General features: G+C 44.5%; 1 protein-coding gene across 1 annotated transcript in view; it reads right to left on the bottom strand.

Moving 5' to 3' along the window:
* BLTP2 (bridge-like lipid transfer protein family member 2) overlaps positions 1-16,029 on the bottom strand; it is a 604,102-nt gene that overhangs the window by 220,515 nt on the left and 367,558 nt on the right. Inside the window, exons 25-26 of the mRNA XM_086955158.1 lie at positions 8,787-8,944; positions 8,014-8,220 (exon numbers count right to left, since the gene is read on the bottom strand). Coding sequence (XP_086811284.1) covers positions 8,014-8,220; positions 8,787-8,944 — 365 coding nt within the window. The remainder of the gene's footprint in view (positions 1-8,013; positions 8,221-8,786; positions 8,945-16,029) is intronic.

The raw sequence follows: 16,029 nt of genomic DNA, 5'->3' as shown, positions 1-16,029 counted from the left end.
CAGTTTTCTCTCTCTTCACTGAACTTTTGACCTATGTCAGTTGGAATCAGGTACTATCTTTTCTTGTTAGAATTACTTCAGTCATGATGTCTGAAAGCTCTAAGAAGAGTCTTTTCAGAGCTTGCAGATCCTGTGGCAAGGCCAGACTTTTTTCTGCGGATGCTCACAAGGAATGCTTGTACTGCCTGTACCCCAAGCATATCCCTAAGGACTGCAAGTACTGCCAGAACTTCCCTCCCAAGACTCTGAGGGATAGGGAAGGACGCCTCCTATTATGGCTTCAGAAAAGGAAGGTTCATGACTCTGAATCTGAAGGAGAGGCCAAGGGACACACCTCTAAGAAGTTAAGAGGGTCCTCTGAGGAAAAGGGAGATGTGAGGCAAAAAGCAGGAAAATCTAAGGAAGGTGAACCTTCTACTTCACTCCCTCCAACTCCTCTCAAGCCTTCCTCAGAAAAGAAGGCTCCGTCGTCGCTTCCGTCGACGAAATCTGTTAAAAATCCAGTCAGATCGACGACGAGACCGTCGACGACGGCGGCGAAGACCATTCCGTCGACGACGGCGGCGACGACCGTTCCGTCGACGACGAGGACCAGTCCGTCGACGACGACGACAACGACAATCTCGACGTCGACAGCTTCGTGGACGACGATGACAACGACGACTCCGTCGACGGTGAGTGTTAAGTCTTCGTCGACGGCGAGATCTTCGTCGACGAGCATCCCGTCGACGACCCCGTCGACGATCCCGTCGACGGCGAGTAAATCATTGAAGATGTCATCTCCAACGAAAATAACGTCAACTTACATTTCTGTTAAAAGGATTGCTCCGTCGACGGGGGTGTTGACGAGCAGAAAAGGAGAATTTTCCACGCCAAAGATATCACCTCTGCTGCCCTCCACCATTCTGGATGGCCAGGAATCAGAGGAGGAAGGATCCTATGGAGCGGCGTACAGTCCTTCGCAGCTCCATATTAAGCATCAGGACACTGATGAGGAAGATCAACAGGAGGACTTTGCCTTTACAGACCGGCCGGTCAAGGGCCAGATGAGATATGAGTCTTTTCACCAGGCCTATCACTATGATGATGAGGAGGAAGTGGATACGCCTGCGCGAGATGAGGCAATGTCGGTGCCAATCTCTTTAATATCGGACCTAAGGAGTATGATAGATAGCTATTATCGTCGCTTTCCAGAAGATAATGCTTCTGCGGCCTCTGAGAAAGGCTCTCAACCTGTTAAAGAGACGCCTATAACTCAACCTCCTCCCCCTCCTCGGAAGGAGGTTCAAAACGTAATTACGATTCGTGATGACCTGAATGAGTCTGATCATGAGGAGGAAGAAGGAGAAATTTCTCAGGATGAGGAAGTGGGAGACGAATGGAACCAGTATATTGCTCCAACGTCCCCGGCGTCACCCTTGCCTCAATCAAGTTCTCCACCAGATGATATAGCCAGCTTTCATGACCTGATGGAGAAAGCGGCTAAAAGGTTCAAGCTTTCTATGCCAGTCAAGGAAAACGATTGTTTCCTTTACGACTTTAAGGAGTCCTCCAGGAAGTCGGTAAGAGCTATTCCGATCATTGAGCATATCTGGGAGGAAGGACTCAAATTGATGAAGAATCCAGCCTCAGTCCCAGCATCCATACCCAGGCTGGACAAGAAGTATTGTGCTGTAGAGAAGGCTCCAGCATGTCTTATTGGTCATCCTCGTCCAGACTCGGTGGTGACTCAAGCAGCCCAGAAGCGCTCCAAGAACCCGATGGCCACATGCGTGGCGCCCCCCGATAAGGAGGGCAAGAAGATGGATGGCATAGGTAAACGCTTTGCGGTAATGGCAGCGGCTTCCATCAAAGCTACCAACGCAATGGCTCTGCTGAGCCGGTTCAATAGACAGATGTGGTCGGACATCGCGCCTTTCCTGTCGCACCTTCCGGAGGACAAGAAAGAGGAGGCAACTACCATTCTTCAAGATGGAGCCAGAGCAGCGTCGGAGTCCATAGATGTGGCAATGGACATATCGTCTATAGCCTTTCGCCAAATGGCCGGGGCGGTAACCCTACGGAGACAGGGATGGCTCAAGGCTACGTCTTTTCGACCGGAAGTCCAGTCTAAGATATTGGATATGCCATTTGATGGAGAAAGCCTCTTTGGCAAACAGATTGATGAGGCGTTACAGGGAATAAAAGCAGATACCGACACTGCTAGATCCTTGGGATCATTGCAACAAGGCCGTTATCAGTCCTTTCGCTGCCGAGGATCCAGAGGACACTTTCAACAACAACGTTCCTCTTATCAATCTAATCGGTACCAACCTTATAACCAGCAGGATTACCGTCAGTACTCCTCCAACCAGCAATATCGGTCCTCAAACACTTCCTTCCAATAACAAGGAAGGAGAAAGTCCGCAGCCAGAGGGAAGCAAGACTCTGGTCGCAGACAGTGATGTTCCGCAGGCGCCTCCATTACCGCTTCAGATCGACCAGCTCCACTACCTCTCTCAGTTTCTCCCGCATTGGCAGTCCATAACATCGGACAGATGGGTATTGGACATTATTACACAGGGTCACACCCTGGAATTCTCGCAAAAACCTCCAAATCGTCCACCCCTCTGCAGAGTTCATCAACACCTAACGGCTCTCAAAGCAGAGGTCTTATCACTCATTCTGAAAGGAGCGATAGAGGAAGTACCACCAAACCAGCGGGGAACAGGTTTTTATTCACACTTCTTCCTTATAAGGAAAAAGAAGTCATCAAAATGGAGACAGGTGCTGGACCTCAGAGATCTGAACACACACATAAAAAAGATTTCTTTCCGTATGCTATCCTTGCAGGAAATTCTGCTACTGCTTCGCAAAGGAGACTACATGGTCTCTCTAGACCTGCTGGAGGCATACTTCCACATTCCGATACACAAAAAGCACAAAAAATATCTACGATTCATGGTGGCGGGGCGCCATTACCAGTTCAGAGTTTTACCTTTCGGACTGAAGTCCGCCCCCAGAGTTTTCACGAAATGCATGGCCCCTATAGCGGCGCACTTAAGGCAGCAAGGTCTACAGGTGTTCCCATACTTGGGACGACTGGTTAGTAAAAGGACCATCGTTCCAAGCAACGTGGAGATCTCTACGGAAGTGCACGGATCTCTTCCAAAGACTAGGTCTTCGGATAAACAAAGAAAAATCATCCTTTGTTCCGACTTGTGCTCTACAGTTCTTAGGAGCAATCTTGAAAACACAAGAATTGAAGGCTTACCCTTCAGAGGAAAGGGTAACGAAAATCTTGAATCTGACTGCATCCCTAGCAGCAAAAAAGTTCACTTCCATCAGGATATTCAAATCATTACTGGGAATGATGTCCTCTTGCATTCCGCTGATCCCCCAACTGCCGTTTACAAATGAGACCGTTACAGGAAGCCCTGGACAAGCAATGGGTCCAAGCCCTGGGTTCCTTCGACGACAAGCTGGTCATAACAAGTCAGATCAAGCGGGCAATGTCATGGTGGGGTATCAGGAGCAACCTAACAAAGGGCCTCACATTCGAACCACAATCACCAAGCTACGTCATGACGTCAGACGCTTCATTGCGAGGTTGGGGGGCTCATCTACAAGACCTGGAAATTCAAGGCCTTTGGTCTCCTCAAGAGGCGAAACGTCACATCAATCTCTTGGAATTGGAAGCAGTCTTCCTGGGCCTCCAGGCTTTCCTTCCCAGGATCCAAGGTTCATCGGTTTTAGTGCGGACAGACAGCACAACAACAATGTTTTACCTGCGCAAACAGGGTGGAACGAGATCAAAACCCTTGTCGATTCTGGCACAAAGAATCTGGAAATGGCTATTGTGTCAAAAAATAACGCTGCAAGTGGAACATGTTCCGGGAGTAGATAACACAAAAGCGGATCTGTTAAGCAGGTCATCCGACATTTGCCACGAATGGGAAATCAGCCAGATCTAGCTGAATCGGATTTTCAAAGTGTGGGGCAAACCAGGTCTGGACTTGTTTGCAACTCAGAGCAACAAAAAATGCAGTCAATATGCCAGCAGGTTCCCTCAGCAGGATTCGAGGGGGAACGCTCTTCACCTCCGATGGACAGGGATGTTTGCCTATGCCTTCCCTCCCTTTCCCTTGATTCCCAGACTACTGAGGAAAATGAGAGCAGAACCTTGCCAGATAATACTGATAGCCCCGGCATGGCCGAGGCAGTTTTGGTATACAGAGCTTCTGCAGTTGTCGGTAGAACCGAGAATACAGCTCCCGATAACCAGAGATCTGATTTCCATGAACAGAGGCCAAGTACTTCATCCGCAACTGACCTCGCTAAGATTGTCTGCTTGGAACCTTTTGAGCACGAATTCCAGTCCCTAGATATCACCCCAGAATGTCGTGAAATACTGCAAAGTTCTGTGGCGCTGTCTACCAACAGGACATATGTGGCAAAATGGAAGCGATTCTGTAGTTGGTGCGTGGCTAATACACTGCATCCCTTAACGTCCTCGGCTGAGCAAATCCTTCCTTATTTACTGCATTTAGCCAGATCAGGACTGGCGCACTCATCTATAAAAGTCCATCTAGCTGCAATTTCCAGGTATAGAAGATCACCAGGATGCCCTTCCTTGTGGTCTAACAGACTAATCAAGGAATTCTTGAAAGGGCTGTTCAGGAAGTTTCCTCCTGTCAAGCATCCTCCACCTTCATGGCAGCTTAACACAGTTTTGTCGCAGCTGATGAAAGCTCCCTTCGAGCCCATACACAAATCAGAATTGCAATTCTTGTCATGGAAAGTGGCTTTGCTGTTGGCGCTCACGTCAGCCAGAAGAGTGAGCGAGATACAAGCTTTTTCTATATTGGACCCCTTCATTCAATTCAGGCCGGATAAGGTGATGCTAAGAACTAACCCTAAATTTGTGCCTAAAATACCCTCTTATTTTCATCTGAATGAACCTGTCATCCTGCCTACATATTTTAAGAATCCATCCACAGCGGCTGAAAAAGCTCTGCATACTTTGGATATTGGCAGATGCCTAAAATTTTACATTGAAAAGACAAAAAGCTTTCGCAAATCAAACCAACTGTTTGTTGCTTACTCAGGGGTCAGAAAAGGGCTGGCCCTTTCACGTTCCTCCATATCCAGATGGATTGCTTCCGCTATTTGCTTCTGTCATGAGAAAGCAGGAAGACCTCTCGACAGGAAAGTCCGAGCCCATGATACACGGAAAATGGCGACGTCTTCTGCATTGCTAGCAGGAGTACCCCTTTCAGACATATGTAGAGCAGCAACCTGGTCGACTGCTCATACATTCACCAAGCATTACTGTCTGGACACGGAATGGAAAGCAGATGCAGCAGTGGGACAGGCAGTCCTGCGACATCTCTTTAAATAAGGTACATGTTTATGTATTGTATTCTGCAAAATTCTTTTTACTGTATAATATGCTTTTCTCTTTACGCAAATAATTATGATGACAATGTTTAATTGATCATGCCTTGGTATTGTGAAAAGTTCTTTTTAATAGAAGCAATTTATGGCACACAGCCCCGAGATAGGAAAGGGGTCTAGCCTAGAAACGCTCTAACTACAGGAACTGCTATCTAATCTGATACAAGCATGTGAATCTATGAAAGATTGAATACTGGAGAAAGAACTAGTTACTTACCTGTACACTATGGTTCTCCAGTATTATCTTTCATAGATTCACATGCGCCCGCCCGCCTCCCCGTTTCCTTTAGGTAGACCGCCTTTTATCTCTGGTTTTCCTGTATAGCTCACTCTTGGGCGGTAGGAAATCTGAAGTATGGTGGCTCTGCTGGGAATGGTGTAGGCTGGGGCTGGTTGCTGATTGGCTGTAGTTTGGGCCACATAATGAGGAGGAGAGGTTACCCTCTGGTTTCTCTACTCTATGGTTTCAGGAAGTTTTTTCTTCTACTGCTATGATTATTATTTACCGGGAGACTCCCACCATGACGACGGGGAAGATACAAGCATGTGAATCTATGAAAGATAATACTGGAGAACCATAGTGTACAGGTAAGTAACTAGTTCTTTGCCAGTCATTAAAACCTGGGTAAGTGCGTACAATAGAACTCTCCAGGATAGTTGGGAATCACTCCTTTGAGTACAATATGGTAATAGATGTGTATTGATTTACAGCCAAACAGAAAACCAATATCGGTGGCTCCTACTACCAGAGCGTGAGCCTTCCCAATACAAGCATAAGGTAGATGCCTGTCATGAATATTACAAATGCCAAGATAATCAGAGCATACAGCATATTGATTTATATCCTATTACTATTATTATTTTCAGACATTAGTACTGCACATGCTATATCAAAAGCACTAAGAACATACAGTTCTTACCCGGATTCCACAACCGGGCCCCTGGTCCTCTAGGATATATCTGGAAGCCAGTAATACAATACAGGTAATTTAAATCTCTGTTAGACATCACGTATTTGGTGATGTCACTGTCGTAAATGCTTCCCGATAATACAAATGCTGGTATTCACTAACGGTGCCCTTGATAGAAGGTGATGTATTTTGACAATACCAATAAAAGTTACTAATAAACACTTTTTGACTAGCGCCAACCACTTAATAGTTATAAAATGTCGTATAGTATTAGTCAACAGGAAATGTTTCTGGTAAAATGCTTTGTCTGCAAAAATCTGTAAACACAAAAAAGTAATTGTTTGTTTCCTTCTAGAACTTGGTCCTGAAGAAGGTTGTTAATTGTTTCTCCTTAACCGAAACGCCGCGTCGACCCCTGTTCTTGCGAATATTTTTTAACCCACATTGTATAAATTGGTTTTGTTTATCATTGTGATTTTATGTTTTTAATTAAATGTACAATATACTGCACGTATTTTTTTTAACTATTTGTTACTATTGTGATAATTTTGTATTCTTGAATAAATACACAAATTATATATTTTTCCAAAACAATTTTCCTGTTTTTTCTCTAGCTTAGACTGAATACAAGTAACCTGTGTGCTATATTGGTATAACTTGTTTCTAGATAAAATCTCCATAATGGTTGGCCTATGTCCAGTGAATTGAGTTGCATAAAACGTTCTGTTTATATCTGTGTGATTGGTATTGCTAAAAAACAAGAAGCCTGGCACCACTAGTACACTTCTTCACCACCTTTGTGGCTTATTCGTGGGACGCTCTTGCTTTTCAACATGACATAAGCATATACATCACTGATAATGGCTGAAGCAACATCACCGGATTTTGGATGCCAAAGTGTAGGCTATAGCTGTAAAAGGGAATACTTCCTCAACGACTATGAAACTTCGCACGCAAGGTACTCCATATGGCTGTGTGGCTCAGTTTGTTGTCTTCCTTGTAAATGGTTATGAATGTCATCAAGGCGTCTCCGGTATAGTTCAAAGAAATGTATTGTCTGCAGTTACTCCCTGGTATCAAAAACAGTACATTACAAATGCACCGGTGTGTGTTTCTGCCATTTTTACATGGTCATTACCACTTGCCCATATTCAAAAGAAAATATTAGGTTAGGTGTTGATCTCTGAGCACACCTGTCCAAGACAAGTATTCTTAAGTATGTGCATGTATGGTTCTTCTAGAGATAATCCTTCTAAATCACTGATTCTGCACAATGTTATAGCAACTAATGCTGCACACTGCAATTTTGAAAGGCAAGCACCTTCCTTTGATGTTTACCGTTCCAAGTTCCTAATTTGTTTCCCCGGCTGCCTTCAGCTACTAGACAATGTCCCGAACTGTAATAAAGGTGGAGGAGTCATGATCCAGGGCATCTGATAGAGCCTTGTATTCCAGGATGATGTTTGACAGTGTCTTCTGGCTGCCGGAGCCTCATAATAGTGTGGCCATCTCAAAGGCTGGCAGTATGGAGCCCTCAGATGGGACTGATGATAGGCTTGAAGAACATCACACTTAATTGCCACAGCTGATGTACGTTCCTACATAATTTAATAAAGGGGAGCAGAGAATTAACCAAGCTATGTCCCTAACCTGCCAGAGCACTGACCTCCAGCCATAGCTGACCATCTTCTCGCTCCGTAGGGTTGCTTTCTGTAGTGGCAAAGTACTGCATGCTATCCAGCAGGCAGGTCCAGGAGGTCTTCTGCTTGAGCGTGTCACCATACCAGGAGGGATGATGCTGGCACTGCAATAGCTGGGCCTTAGCAGCAGATACAATCACACAGCCATCCGTCTCTGCCCCACGCAATACCATCTACAGAGAGGAACAAATGTGTCAGAATGAAACTTTACTCTCTAACAGGAACAGCGAAGACTCAAAAAAACAATTGAAGGGAAACAACTTCTCTGAGAGTGCTGGGTGTGCATTCAATATACAAGCACTCACTGGATTTAAGGGATGGTCAAAGATTTTAGGATGCACGGGGCAGTGTAGAAGAGCAGGCAGTGAGGGCCCATGAAAGTGGTCTCAGCAAAAGACTAAGGACAGTAACTAACAACAGGAACGAGTGTAGAAGTAGTAGTTGTTATTGACAGTAGAAGAAAGAGGACTTTGGGGGACAGTATGTAAGAGTCAACTATGGTGTCTCCAGGGAAGAACGCTAGCTGTTGGAGGTAAGAGTTTCGATTGAGGGGAACAGTGTTCTCATGTCCATGCAATAACACTCATTAATGGAGATAATAAATATGCAAGATTTATGAGGGATTCTGAAAGTCCTGAATGTACCGGGACAGTTAAAAAATAATCACCAACATGCTTAGCCTGCCTCAGCTTCTAGTTAATCAACCATACAAGTACAAAGGCAAAGGCCATCACTGTACCTGGCAGTTCACAAGCTCAATCAACCAGTTGCGGTTGAAGATATCTTTGGTCTGGCATGCTGCAATGCCGCACAGCTGCTCGCTAACACCAGATTCGTCTTCTGTAAAAACCACAAACTTATCCGTCTCTTCAATGAGCTTCTGCAACATGTAGGCTCCTAGAATGGAGATAACAGAGTAATCACTTAATCATGTCCAGAAAAACAAGCAGTAATCTCATCCCATACTACCATACTGTTTACAACAGTCTTTTCTTGCCTATTGGGTAGTGTATTGAAGCGTAGAAAAGCTGATGTAGACAGAACACATATTTCCTACACCGGTTTTCTTCTTGACCTGCTCAATGTAATTTTTCTTTGTAATCTGCGCTTACCTATCTGCTATGACATGCTTGAACCATCTCTTCCTGGCAAGCAGAGAGACCCCATTGTAATGCTTTAAAATAGAAGTAATCGAATCACCCTCACACTAATGAATCAGAGATCTGCATTCCCCAAGCTCAAGAAACTCTTCCAAAACCTCTTGACGACAGAGTTTCACGAGCTCACATGCCCTAAATACTTACGCCTCCTTTGCCTATCCGAAACTAACACAGCAACCACCTGAGACACTATACCGAAGCGAGTCATGGTAGATAGGGGCACTTATACCACTTATCTTGAACTGGTGCCAGGGTCAAGATTGGGGAAGGGCGGGGGGAGTTAGAGGGATATTACGCTAAATATAACACCGCAACCTGCACTTGCAGGACACTAAGCGAATATTGTTTGTTATAAATAAAATTACAATAAAGAAATTTAAACCATTAAATAGAAGTAATAAAGCAGCTTCCTTTAAAATGGGCAAAGGAAATCTATAACTTAGTTGTGCAATGAGCTTATTCTAAGATACCAAAACTTTGGCAAATTTGGTGACAGCTCTGCGGACTCAACTGCCCCACAGGTAACATAATTCAGATTTTTGTAACACATCGTGTGGAAGCAAGTCACTTCTGAGCTTTGTTAAGCGTTTCTCAAAATCAGGGGTGTTCTCAAACTTTATTTCTTGGATTCCAGTTCCTTGGGCACTTGTTCTCTGGAATTTGTTGTCCAGATGAAAGATTTTTGTGTTTTTTATAAGGATGAATCACCAAAGAAGGCTCTTTTCAGGCCATACTAATCTTGTGAGAAGAAAGAAAATATTGTGCTCTGATTACCCTCACAAGTACTGCATGTATTGCTTCTACTCCACCCATCTGCTGAAAATAAATTTCTGAGATACTGAATGACTGTGAAACGTGGCTTCGGAGGTAACCCAGCTTTCTCCGACAAGCAGTCCACAGAGAGCACCAGTCCTGAGGTGCAAAAGGAGGTAAAGATTCTAAAATATCTCCTTCCCTACAGGAGTGAGACTTTCTGGAAAACCTCCTAAGAAGGCCTCTAAAATTCCAACACAATGCTACTACTAAGGATTATGCTACTTACCCAGTAAGCTTCTGTTCTTGGCATGTAGAGCTGTAGATTCACATGCTTTGCATACTCCTGTCATCTAGTGTTGGGTCTTAGTGTTTGCAAGTTGTTATTTTTCAAAGAAGTCTTTCCCAGTCAAAAGGTAAGGTGACTCTTCCTTTCGGTGAAAGTGCGCATGGGCATCCACTCCATTGTTAAAATGTTTTCCCGCAAGAGTGTGAGAATGGAGTAAGTGAGTGTAATACAGAGATGTCCTGGAGTATGTAATGTAATAATGAAAAACTGCAACAACTACAGGTACCCGTGGACAGGGGCGGTCTTAGGCATGTGCAAGCTGTGCACCTGCACAGGGCCACCAAACCCCAGGCGCCACCACACCAATATATATCCTTAATATAATAATCCTCTCAGGATGCATACATATTTGCATGGTGGCCTCTGGCAGGGATTTGGCGGGCCCCTACCTATGCTTCCTGCGCAGGGCCACCATGAGCCTAGAAACGCCACTGCCATTGAGGTGGGAGGGGGCATGCGAATCTACAGCTCTACATGCCAAGAACAGATGCTTACTGGTTAAGTAGCACAATCCATTTGAGGCATGTGTGCTGTAGATACACATGCTTTGCATGGACTATATAGTAGTATTCTCCCAAAACGGTGGCTAACCAGTAGATGTTGCAGCTGTTTGAAAAAGTGTCTTTAGCACTGCTTGCCCGAAATTGGCATGATGATGTGCTAACACATCCACACAGTAGTGTTTGGTAAATGTGTGTGGTGTGGACCATGTTGCTGCTTTACAAATGTCAGCTATAGCTATATGCTACCCAAAAAGGCCAATGACACTTGTATTTTAAGAATGGAATGTGCTCTAGGAGGTATAGAAAGGAAAATGCTACTTACCAGTATGCATCTGTTCTTGGCATGTAGAGCTGCAGAATCCTACATTTAGCAATAGATCGCCACCTGGTGTTGGGCTCGGATGTTTGCAGGTTGTTGTCTTCTTGGAAGAAGTCTTTGTAGTCACGAGATAGGTGACACCTCCCTTGGCCAATACTGCGCATGGTCATCGACTACATCCTCAGATTGTTTTTCGTATGTTTCCTAAGAAAGCCATAGAGGCTCGTAGTTTGCAAGTAGAGTGTGCTCTAGGAGGAACTGTTAGTGTACGTTTAGCTTTGTGATAGCATATTTGAATACACTTTACAATCCATCTAGCAATTCCTCCTTTAGAGATGGGATTGCCTTTGTGTGGGGGAGAGAAAGATACAAATAGTTGTTTTGTTTTTCTGAAGGATTTAGTCCTGTCTGTGTAATATAGTAGAGCTCTTCTAATGTCTACGGTATGTAAAGCTTTCTGCAACAGAGTCCGGTTTTTGAAAAAACACTGGTAATGCTACTGATTGGTTTAGGTGAAAAGGAGTAATCACTTTTGGTAGGAATTTAGGATTGGGTCTAAGAACCACTTTGTTAGGATGTATTTGAAAAAATGGTTCTTCTATTGTGAATGTTTGTATTTCACTAACTCTTCTGAGAGAGGTGATGGCAACAAGGAAAGCAGTTTTCCATGTTAGGAATTGCAATTCACACTTATGTAACGGTTCAAAAGGGGTCCCATGAGTCTTGTAAGGACCACATTTAGGTTCCATACTGGAGCAGGTGGTAACCTACCTGGTATTATTCTTTTTAATCCTTCCATAAATGCTTTTATTGCAGGTACTCTAAAGAGAGATAGATGTTGTCTATTTTGTAAATAGGCTGCAATTGCTGCTAGATGCAGGTGTATGGAAGAATAAGCCAAATTTGACCTTTGTAAATGTAGAAGGTAGCAAATGATATTTTGGATGGAAACATCCAAAGGATCAATGTGATTGTTGTTACAGTATATTGCAAATCGTTTCCACTTAGCAGCATAGCATGCTCTGGTAGTGGGTCTTCTAGCTTATTTCATTATATTCATTCAGTCTGGTGGTAAGTTTATGTAACCAAACTCTAGGACTTCAGGAGCCAGATCGCCAAATTCAGTTGGCTTGGTTCTGGGTGCCTAATTTCTCCATGGTTCTGTGTTAACAGGGATGGCGTGAGCCGTAATTTCTGATGTGGAACCAGAGAGAGATCTAGTAGCGTGGTGAACCACGGCTGACGTGCCCATGTGGGGGCCACTAGTATTAGTTTGAGAGACTGTTGTCTGAGCCTGCGTACTACTAGTGGAATGAGTGGGAGAAGCGGAAAAGCGTACGCAAATCTGCCTGACTAGTTCATCCATATTACATTCCCCTCCGACCGTGGGTGTGGAAACCTGGCGGCGAAGGTTGGGCATTTTGAGTTCTTGTGGGTGGCAAACAGGTCTATTTGTGGATGCCTCCACATTTGAAAGAATGGTTGAAGAACTTGTGGGTGCAACTCCCATTCGTGAATCTGTTGTCACTGGCGACTCAACAGATCTGCTATCTGGTTGTGAATCCCTGGAAGGTGTTCTACTGTCAGATGTATGTTTTGAGGGCTGGCCCATCTCCAAATGTTCTGTGCAAGTTGGGACAGTTGCAGAGTGTGTCCCCCCCTCTCTGTTTTTGTATATAATACATGGCTGTCATATTGTCCGTCCGGACTAGGACAGCTTTGTTTTGGATTTGTACTTGAAAAGTTTTGAGAGCTAGGAAAATTGCTAGTAGCTCTAAATGGTTGATGTGGAACTGTTTCTGTTGATTGTTCCACTGACCTTGAGTGGTATAATGCAAGAGATGGGCTCCCCATCCTGTGAGGGATGCATCTGTCGTGAGCACTATCTGTGGAACTGGATCTAGGAACGGCCATCCCTTTATCAAGTTTTTGGTGTTTCACCATTGCAGAGAGCGATATGTACGGATGTCTACCAACACCAGGTCTGTGAGCTGACCTTGAGCCTGATTCCACTGTTTTGCTAGACATTTTTGTAGTGGGCGCATTTGCAGTCTTGCGTGAGGAACTATAAAGATGCAAGACGGCATCATGCCTATTAGTTTCATGAACACTCTGGCTTGTAGAGAGTGCTGGCATTGAAAAAGGGAGACTAAGTTCTGAATACTTTGAATCCTGGCTTGACTGGGATACGCTAGAGCTACAGATGTGTTTATAGTAGCTCCTAGATATTGATGAATGTGCGAAGGCTCTAAGTGCGACTTGGTGTAGTTTATCGTAAACCCTAAGTTGTGCAGTGTTTGAATTGTTTGTTTTGTGTGTTGGGCACACTGGTTGAACGATTTTGCTTTTATGAGCCAGTCGTCGAGGTAAGGGAAGACATGTATTTGCTGTCTTCTGAGATGTGCTGCCACCACTGCTAAGCACTTTGTAAACACTCATGGTGCTGTTGTGACCCCGAATGTAAGGACTTTGAACTGATAGTGTTGTCCTTGTATGACAAACCTTAAATACTTCCTATGCGCAGGATGTATTGGAATGTGAAAGTAGGCGTCCTGTAGGTCTAGTGTGGACAGAAAATCTCCCTGTTGTAGTAATGGGAGTACCTGTTGTAAAGTGATCATGTGAAAATGATCTGATTGTATGTAGTGGTTGAGGGGCCTGAGATCGAGAATTGGTCTTAATGTCCCGTCCTTTTTTGGAATTAGGAAATACAGGGAGTAAACTCCTGTTCCTTGTTCCTCTAAGGGAACTACTTGAATAGCATCTTTTTGTAGAAGTGCTAGAACTTCCTGTTGAAGCAGAGTTATGTGTTCTGCAGACATTGGACGCTGCCTGGGTGGTATGTTTGGGGGGGGGTTGCTGTGAGTTCTAGGCAGTAGCCATGTTGGATAATTTGTCTTACCCACCTGTGTTGTGATGGAGTTCCAGACAAGTAGGAACTGTGAAAGTCTGCCCCCCACAGGAGTGGAATGCTGTAGGGGAGGCAGAGGGAAGTCACTGTTTAGGAGTGGAAGATGAGCGGTTGTTATTACTACCTCTACCTCTTCCCTTGTTGTTATTGCCTCTGTATCCTCCTCTAAAATAGCCTTTATTAGAGGAGGTTTGCGTGTGTGTTTTAAAAGATGATGTTGTGTCTGCGCCGGTCTGCTTGGAGCCTCCTCTATAAGAGGAGCAGCGAAAAGAACCTTTAGTTTGGGTGGATTGTAATGCCCCCATAGACTTAGCGGTGTCAGTGTCTTTTTTCATCTTTTCTAATGTATTATCTACTTCCGGCGAGAGCAATTGGTTCCGATTAAAGGGCTGGTTTAGGATGGTAGTTTGTACTTCTGGCTTAAAACCCGAAATGCGTAACCATGCCTGAGAAGAACACTAGTGTTCACTGCACTGGATGCTGTGTCAGCTACATCTAGTGCGCATTTAATTGAGGCATTCGATATTAATTTGCCTTCCTGTAAAAGTTCTGCTGCCAGATCTTTGTCTTGATCTGGTAGGTGTTCCATTAACTTTTCTAATTGATCGTAATGAGCCCTGTTGTAGCGTGAGAGTAAAGCCTGTGTATTTGCTAAGCGCCATATGTTTGTTGCTTGTGCAGCAATCCGTTTCCCTGACGCATCAATAATCTTGGACTCTTTGTCAGGCGGGGGTGTGCCCCCAGAAGTTTGAGAATTGGCCCTTTTTCGTGCATTTGACACTATCAAGGAGTCTAATGGCAGATGACCCTTAATGTATACTGGATCAGCTGGTGCTGGCCTATACTTTTTCTCTATTCTAGGATTTAGCACCCTACACCGCACTGGATCTTTAAAAATCTCTGGAGCAGGTTTAATGACTCCCTTGATCATTGGTAATATTTGGGTAGACCTTTGTGACTGTTCGAAAGTGCCTAACAAAAAATCCTCCTCAATGGCATCAGAGTGCATAGGAACCCCATGGTAAAGTGCAGCTCTAAATGATTAAACCCAATACTATCCTCTGTAGGGAAGGTTTTGTTGGGTAATACTGAGGATCAGGGATATCTGGTGCATTATTTGGTGCAAAATTATATGTATCATCATCTTTGGGATATTCTGTGTTGATATCCTCATCTAAAGGGTATGTATGTTGCTCTGGAACATCATTCCCCCCCCCCCACCTAAATCATACTCCTAGTCAGTGTGGTGTGATGATGCAGCAGATTGAATAAGAGAAGTTATAGGTTCCACATATGGAGTAATAGGAGAGGAAGAAGGTGAAGGAGAGGAAGGGTTCATTAGAGAAGTTGCACAGTCCTTTTTGGCAGGAACCACAGGTGTAAGTGGTGTGTCTGCTGGTCTTTTTTTTTTAAGGAATTGCTTCCACATGTCCAGTTTTTGGATTAATATGGACCTTTTTTTGTCTAGGATCTGGTCTAAACAGTTTTTCCTCTTCTATAATCTTCTTTGGCGTCGATTTTTTCGGAGCCGAAAGAGGTTATCTAGTGTTCTTTGCCTTAGTAGGAGTAACTGAGTCTTTTGGCAAAGTTTTCGGTGCGGAAGGTTGTTTAGTCTTATCTGGGGTCTTTGGTACCAATATTAGAGGTTTCGGCATGGAGACAGGTTTTGCTGGGCCTGTGGCGCCGGAAACTGGTTTCCCCTCTTTGTTTTTTGAACCGGAAGGTTTCGGAGTCGAAGCTTTCGGGTCTGGTACAGGTCTAGGCTTCGGCACCGATGGTACGGGTGCCGAAGTGTCCTTGTCTTTGGGTACCGAAGGGTGTTTTGTTTTCGGTGCCGATGAGTCCTTCGGTGTCGAAGGATGTTTTGGTGCCAATGGAGGAGGTGTAACTGGAACATGGTGTTTCTTCGGTGCCGCGGCATCAGAAGGCGTATTCTCTTTCCTCGGAGCCGGGCCCGAAGGTGGGCATTAGAGGGTAAATTTCGGTC

This window comes from Lissotriton vulgaris, chromosome 2_1 (assembly GCF_964263255.1).
Source record: "Lissotriton vulgaris chromosome 2_1, aLisVul1.2, whole genome shotgun sequence".
NCBI classification, from domain to species: Eukaryota; Metazoa; Chordata; class Amphibia; order Caudata; family Salamandridae; genus Lissotriton; species Lissotriton vulgaris.
Note: the sequence above shows the minus strand (reverse complement) of the source record. Positions and strands in the feature narration are given on the sequence as shown.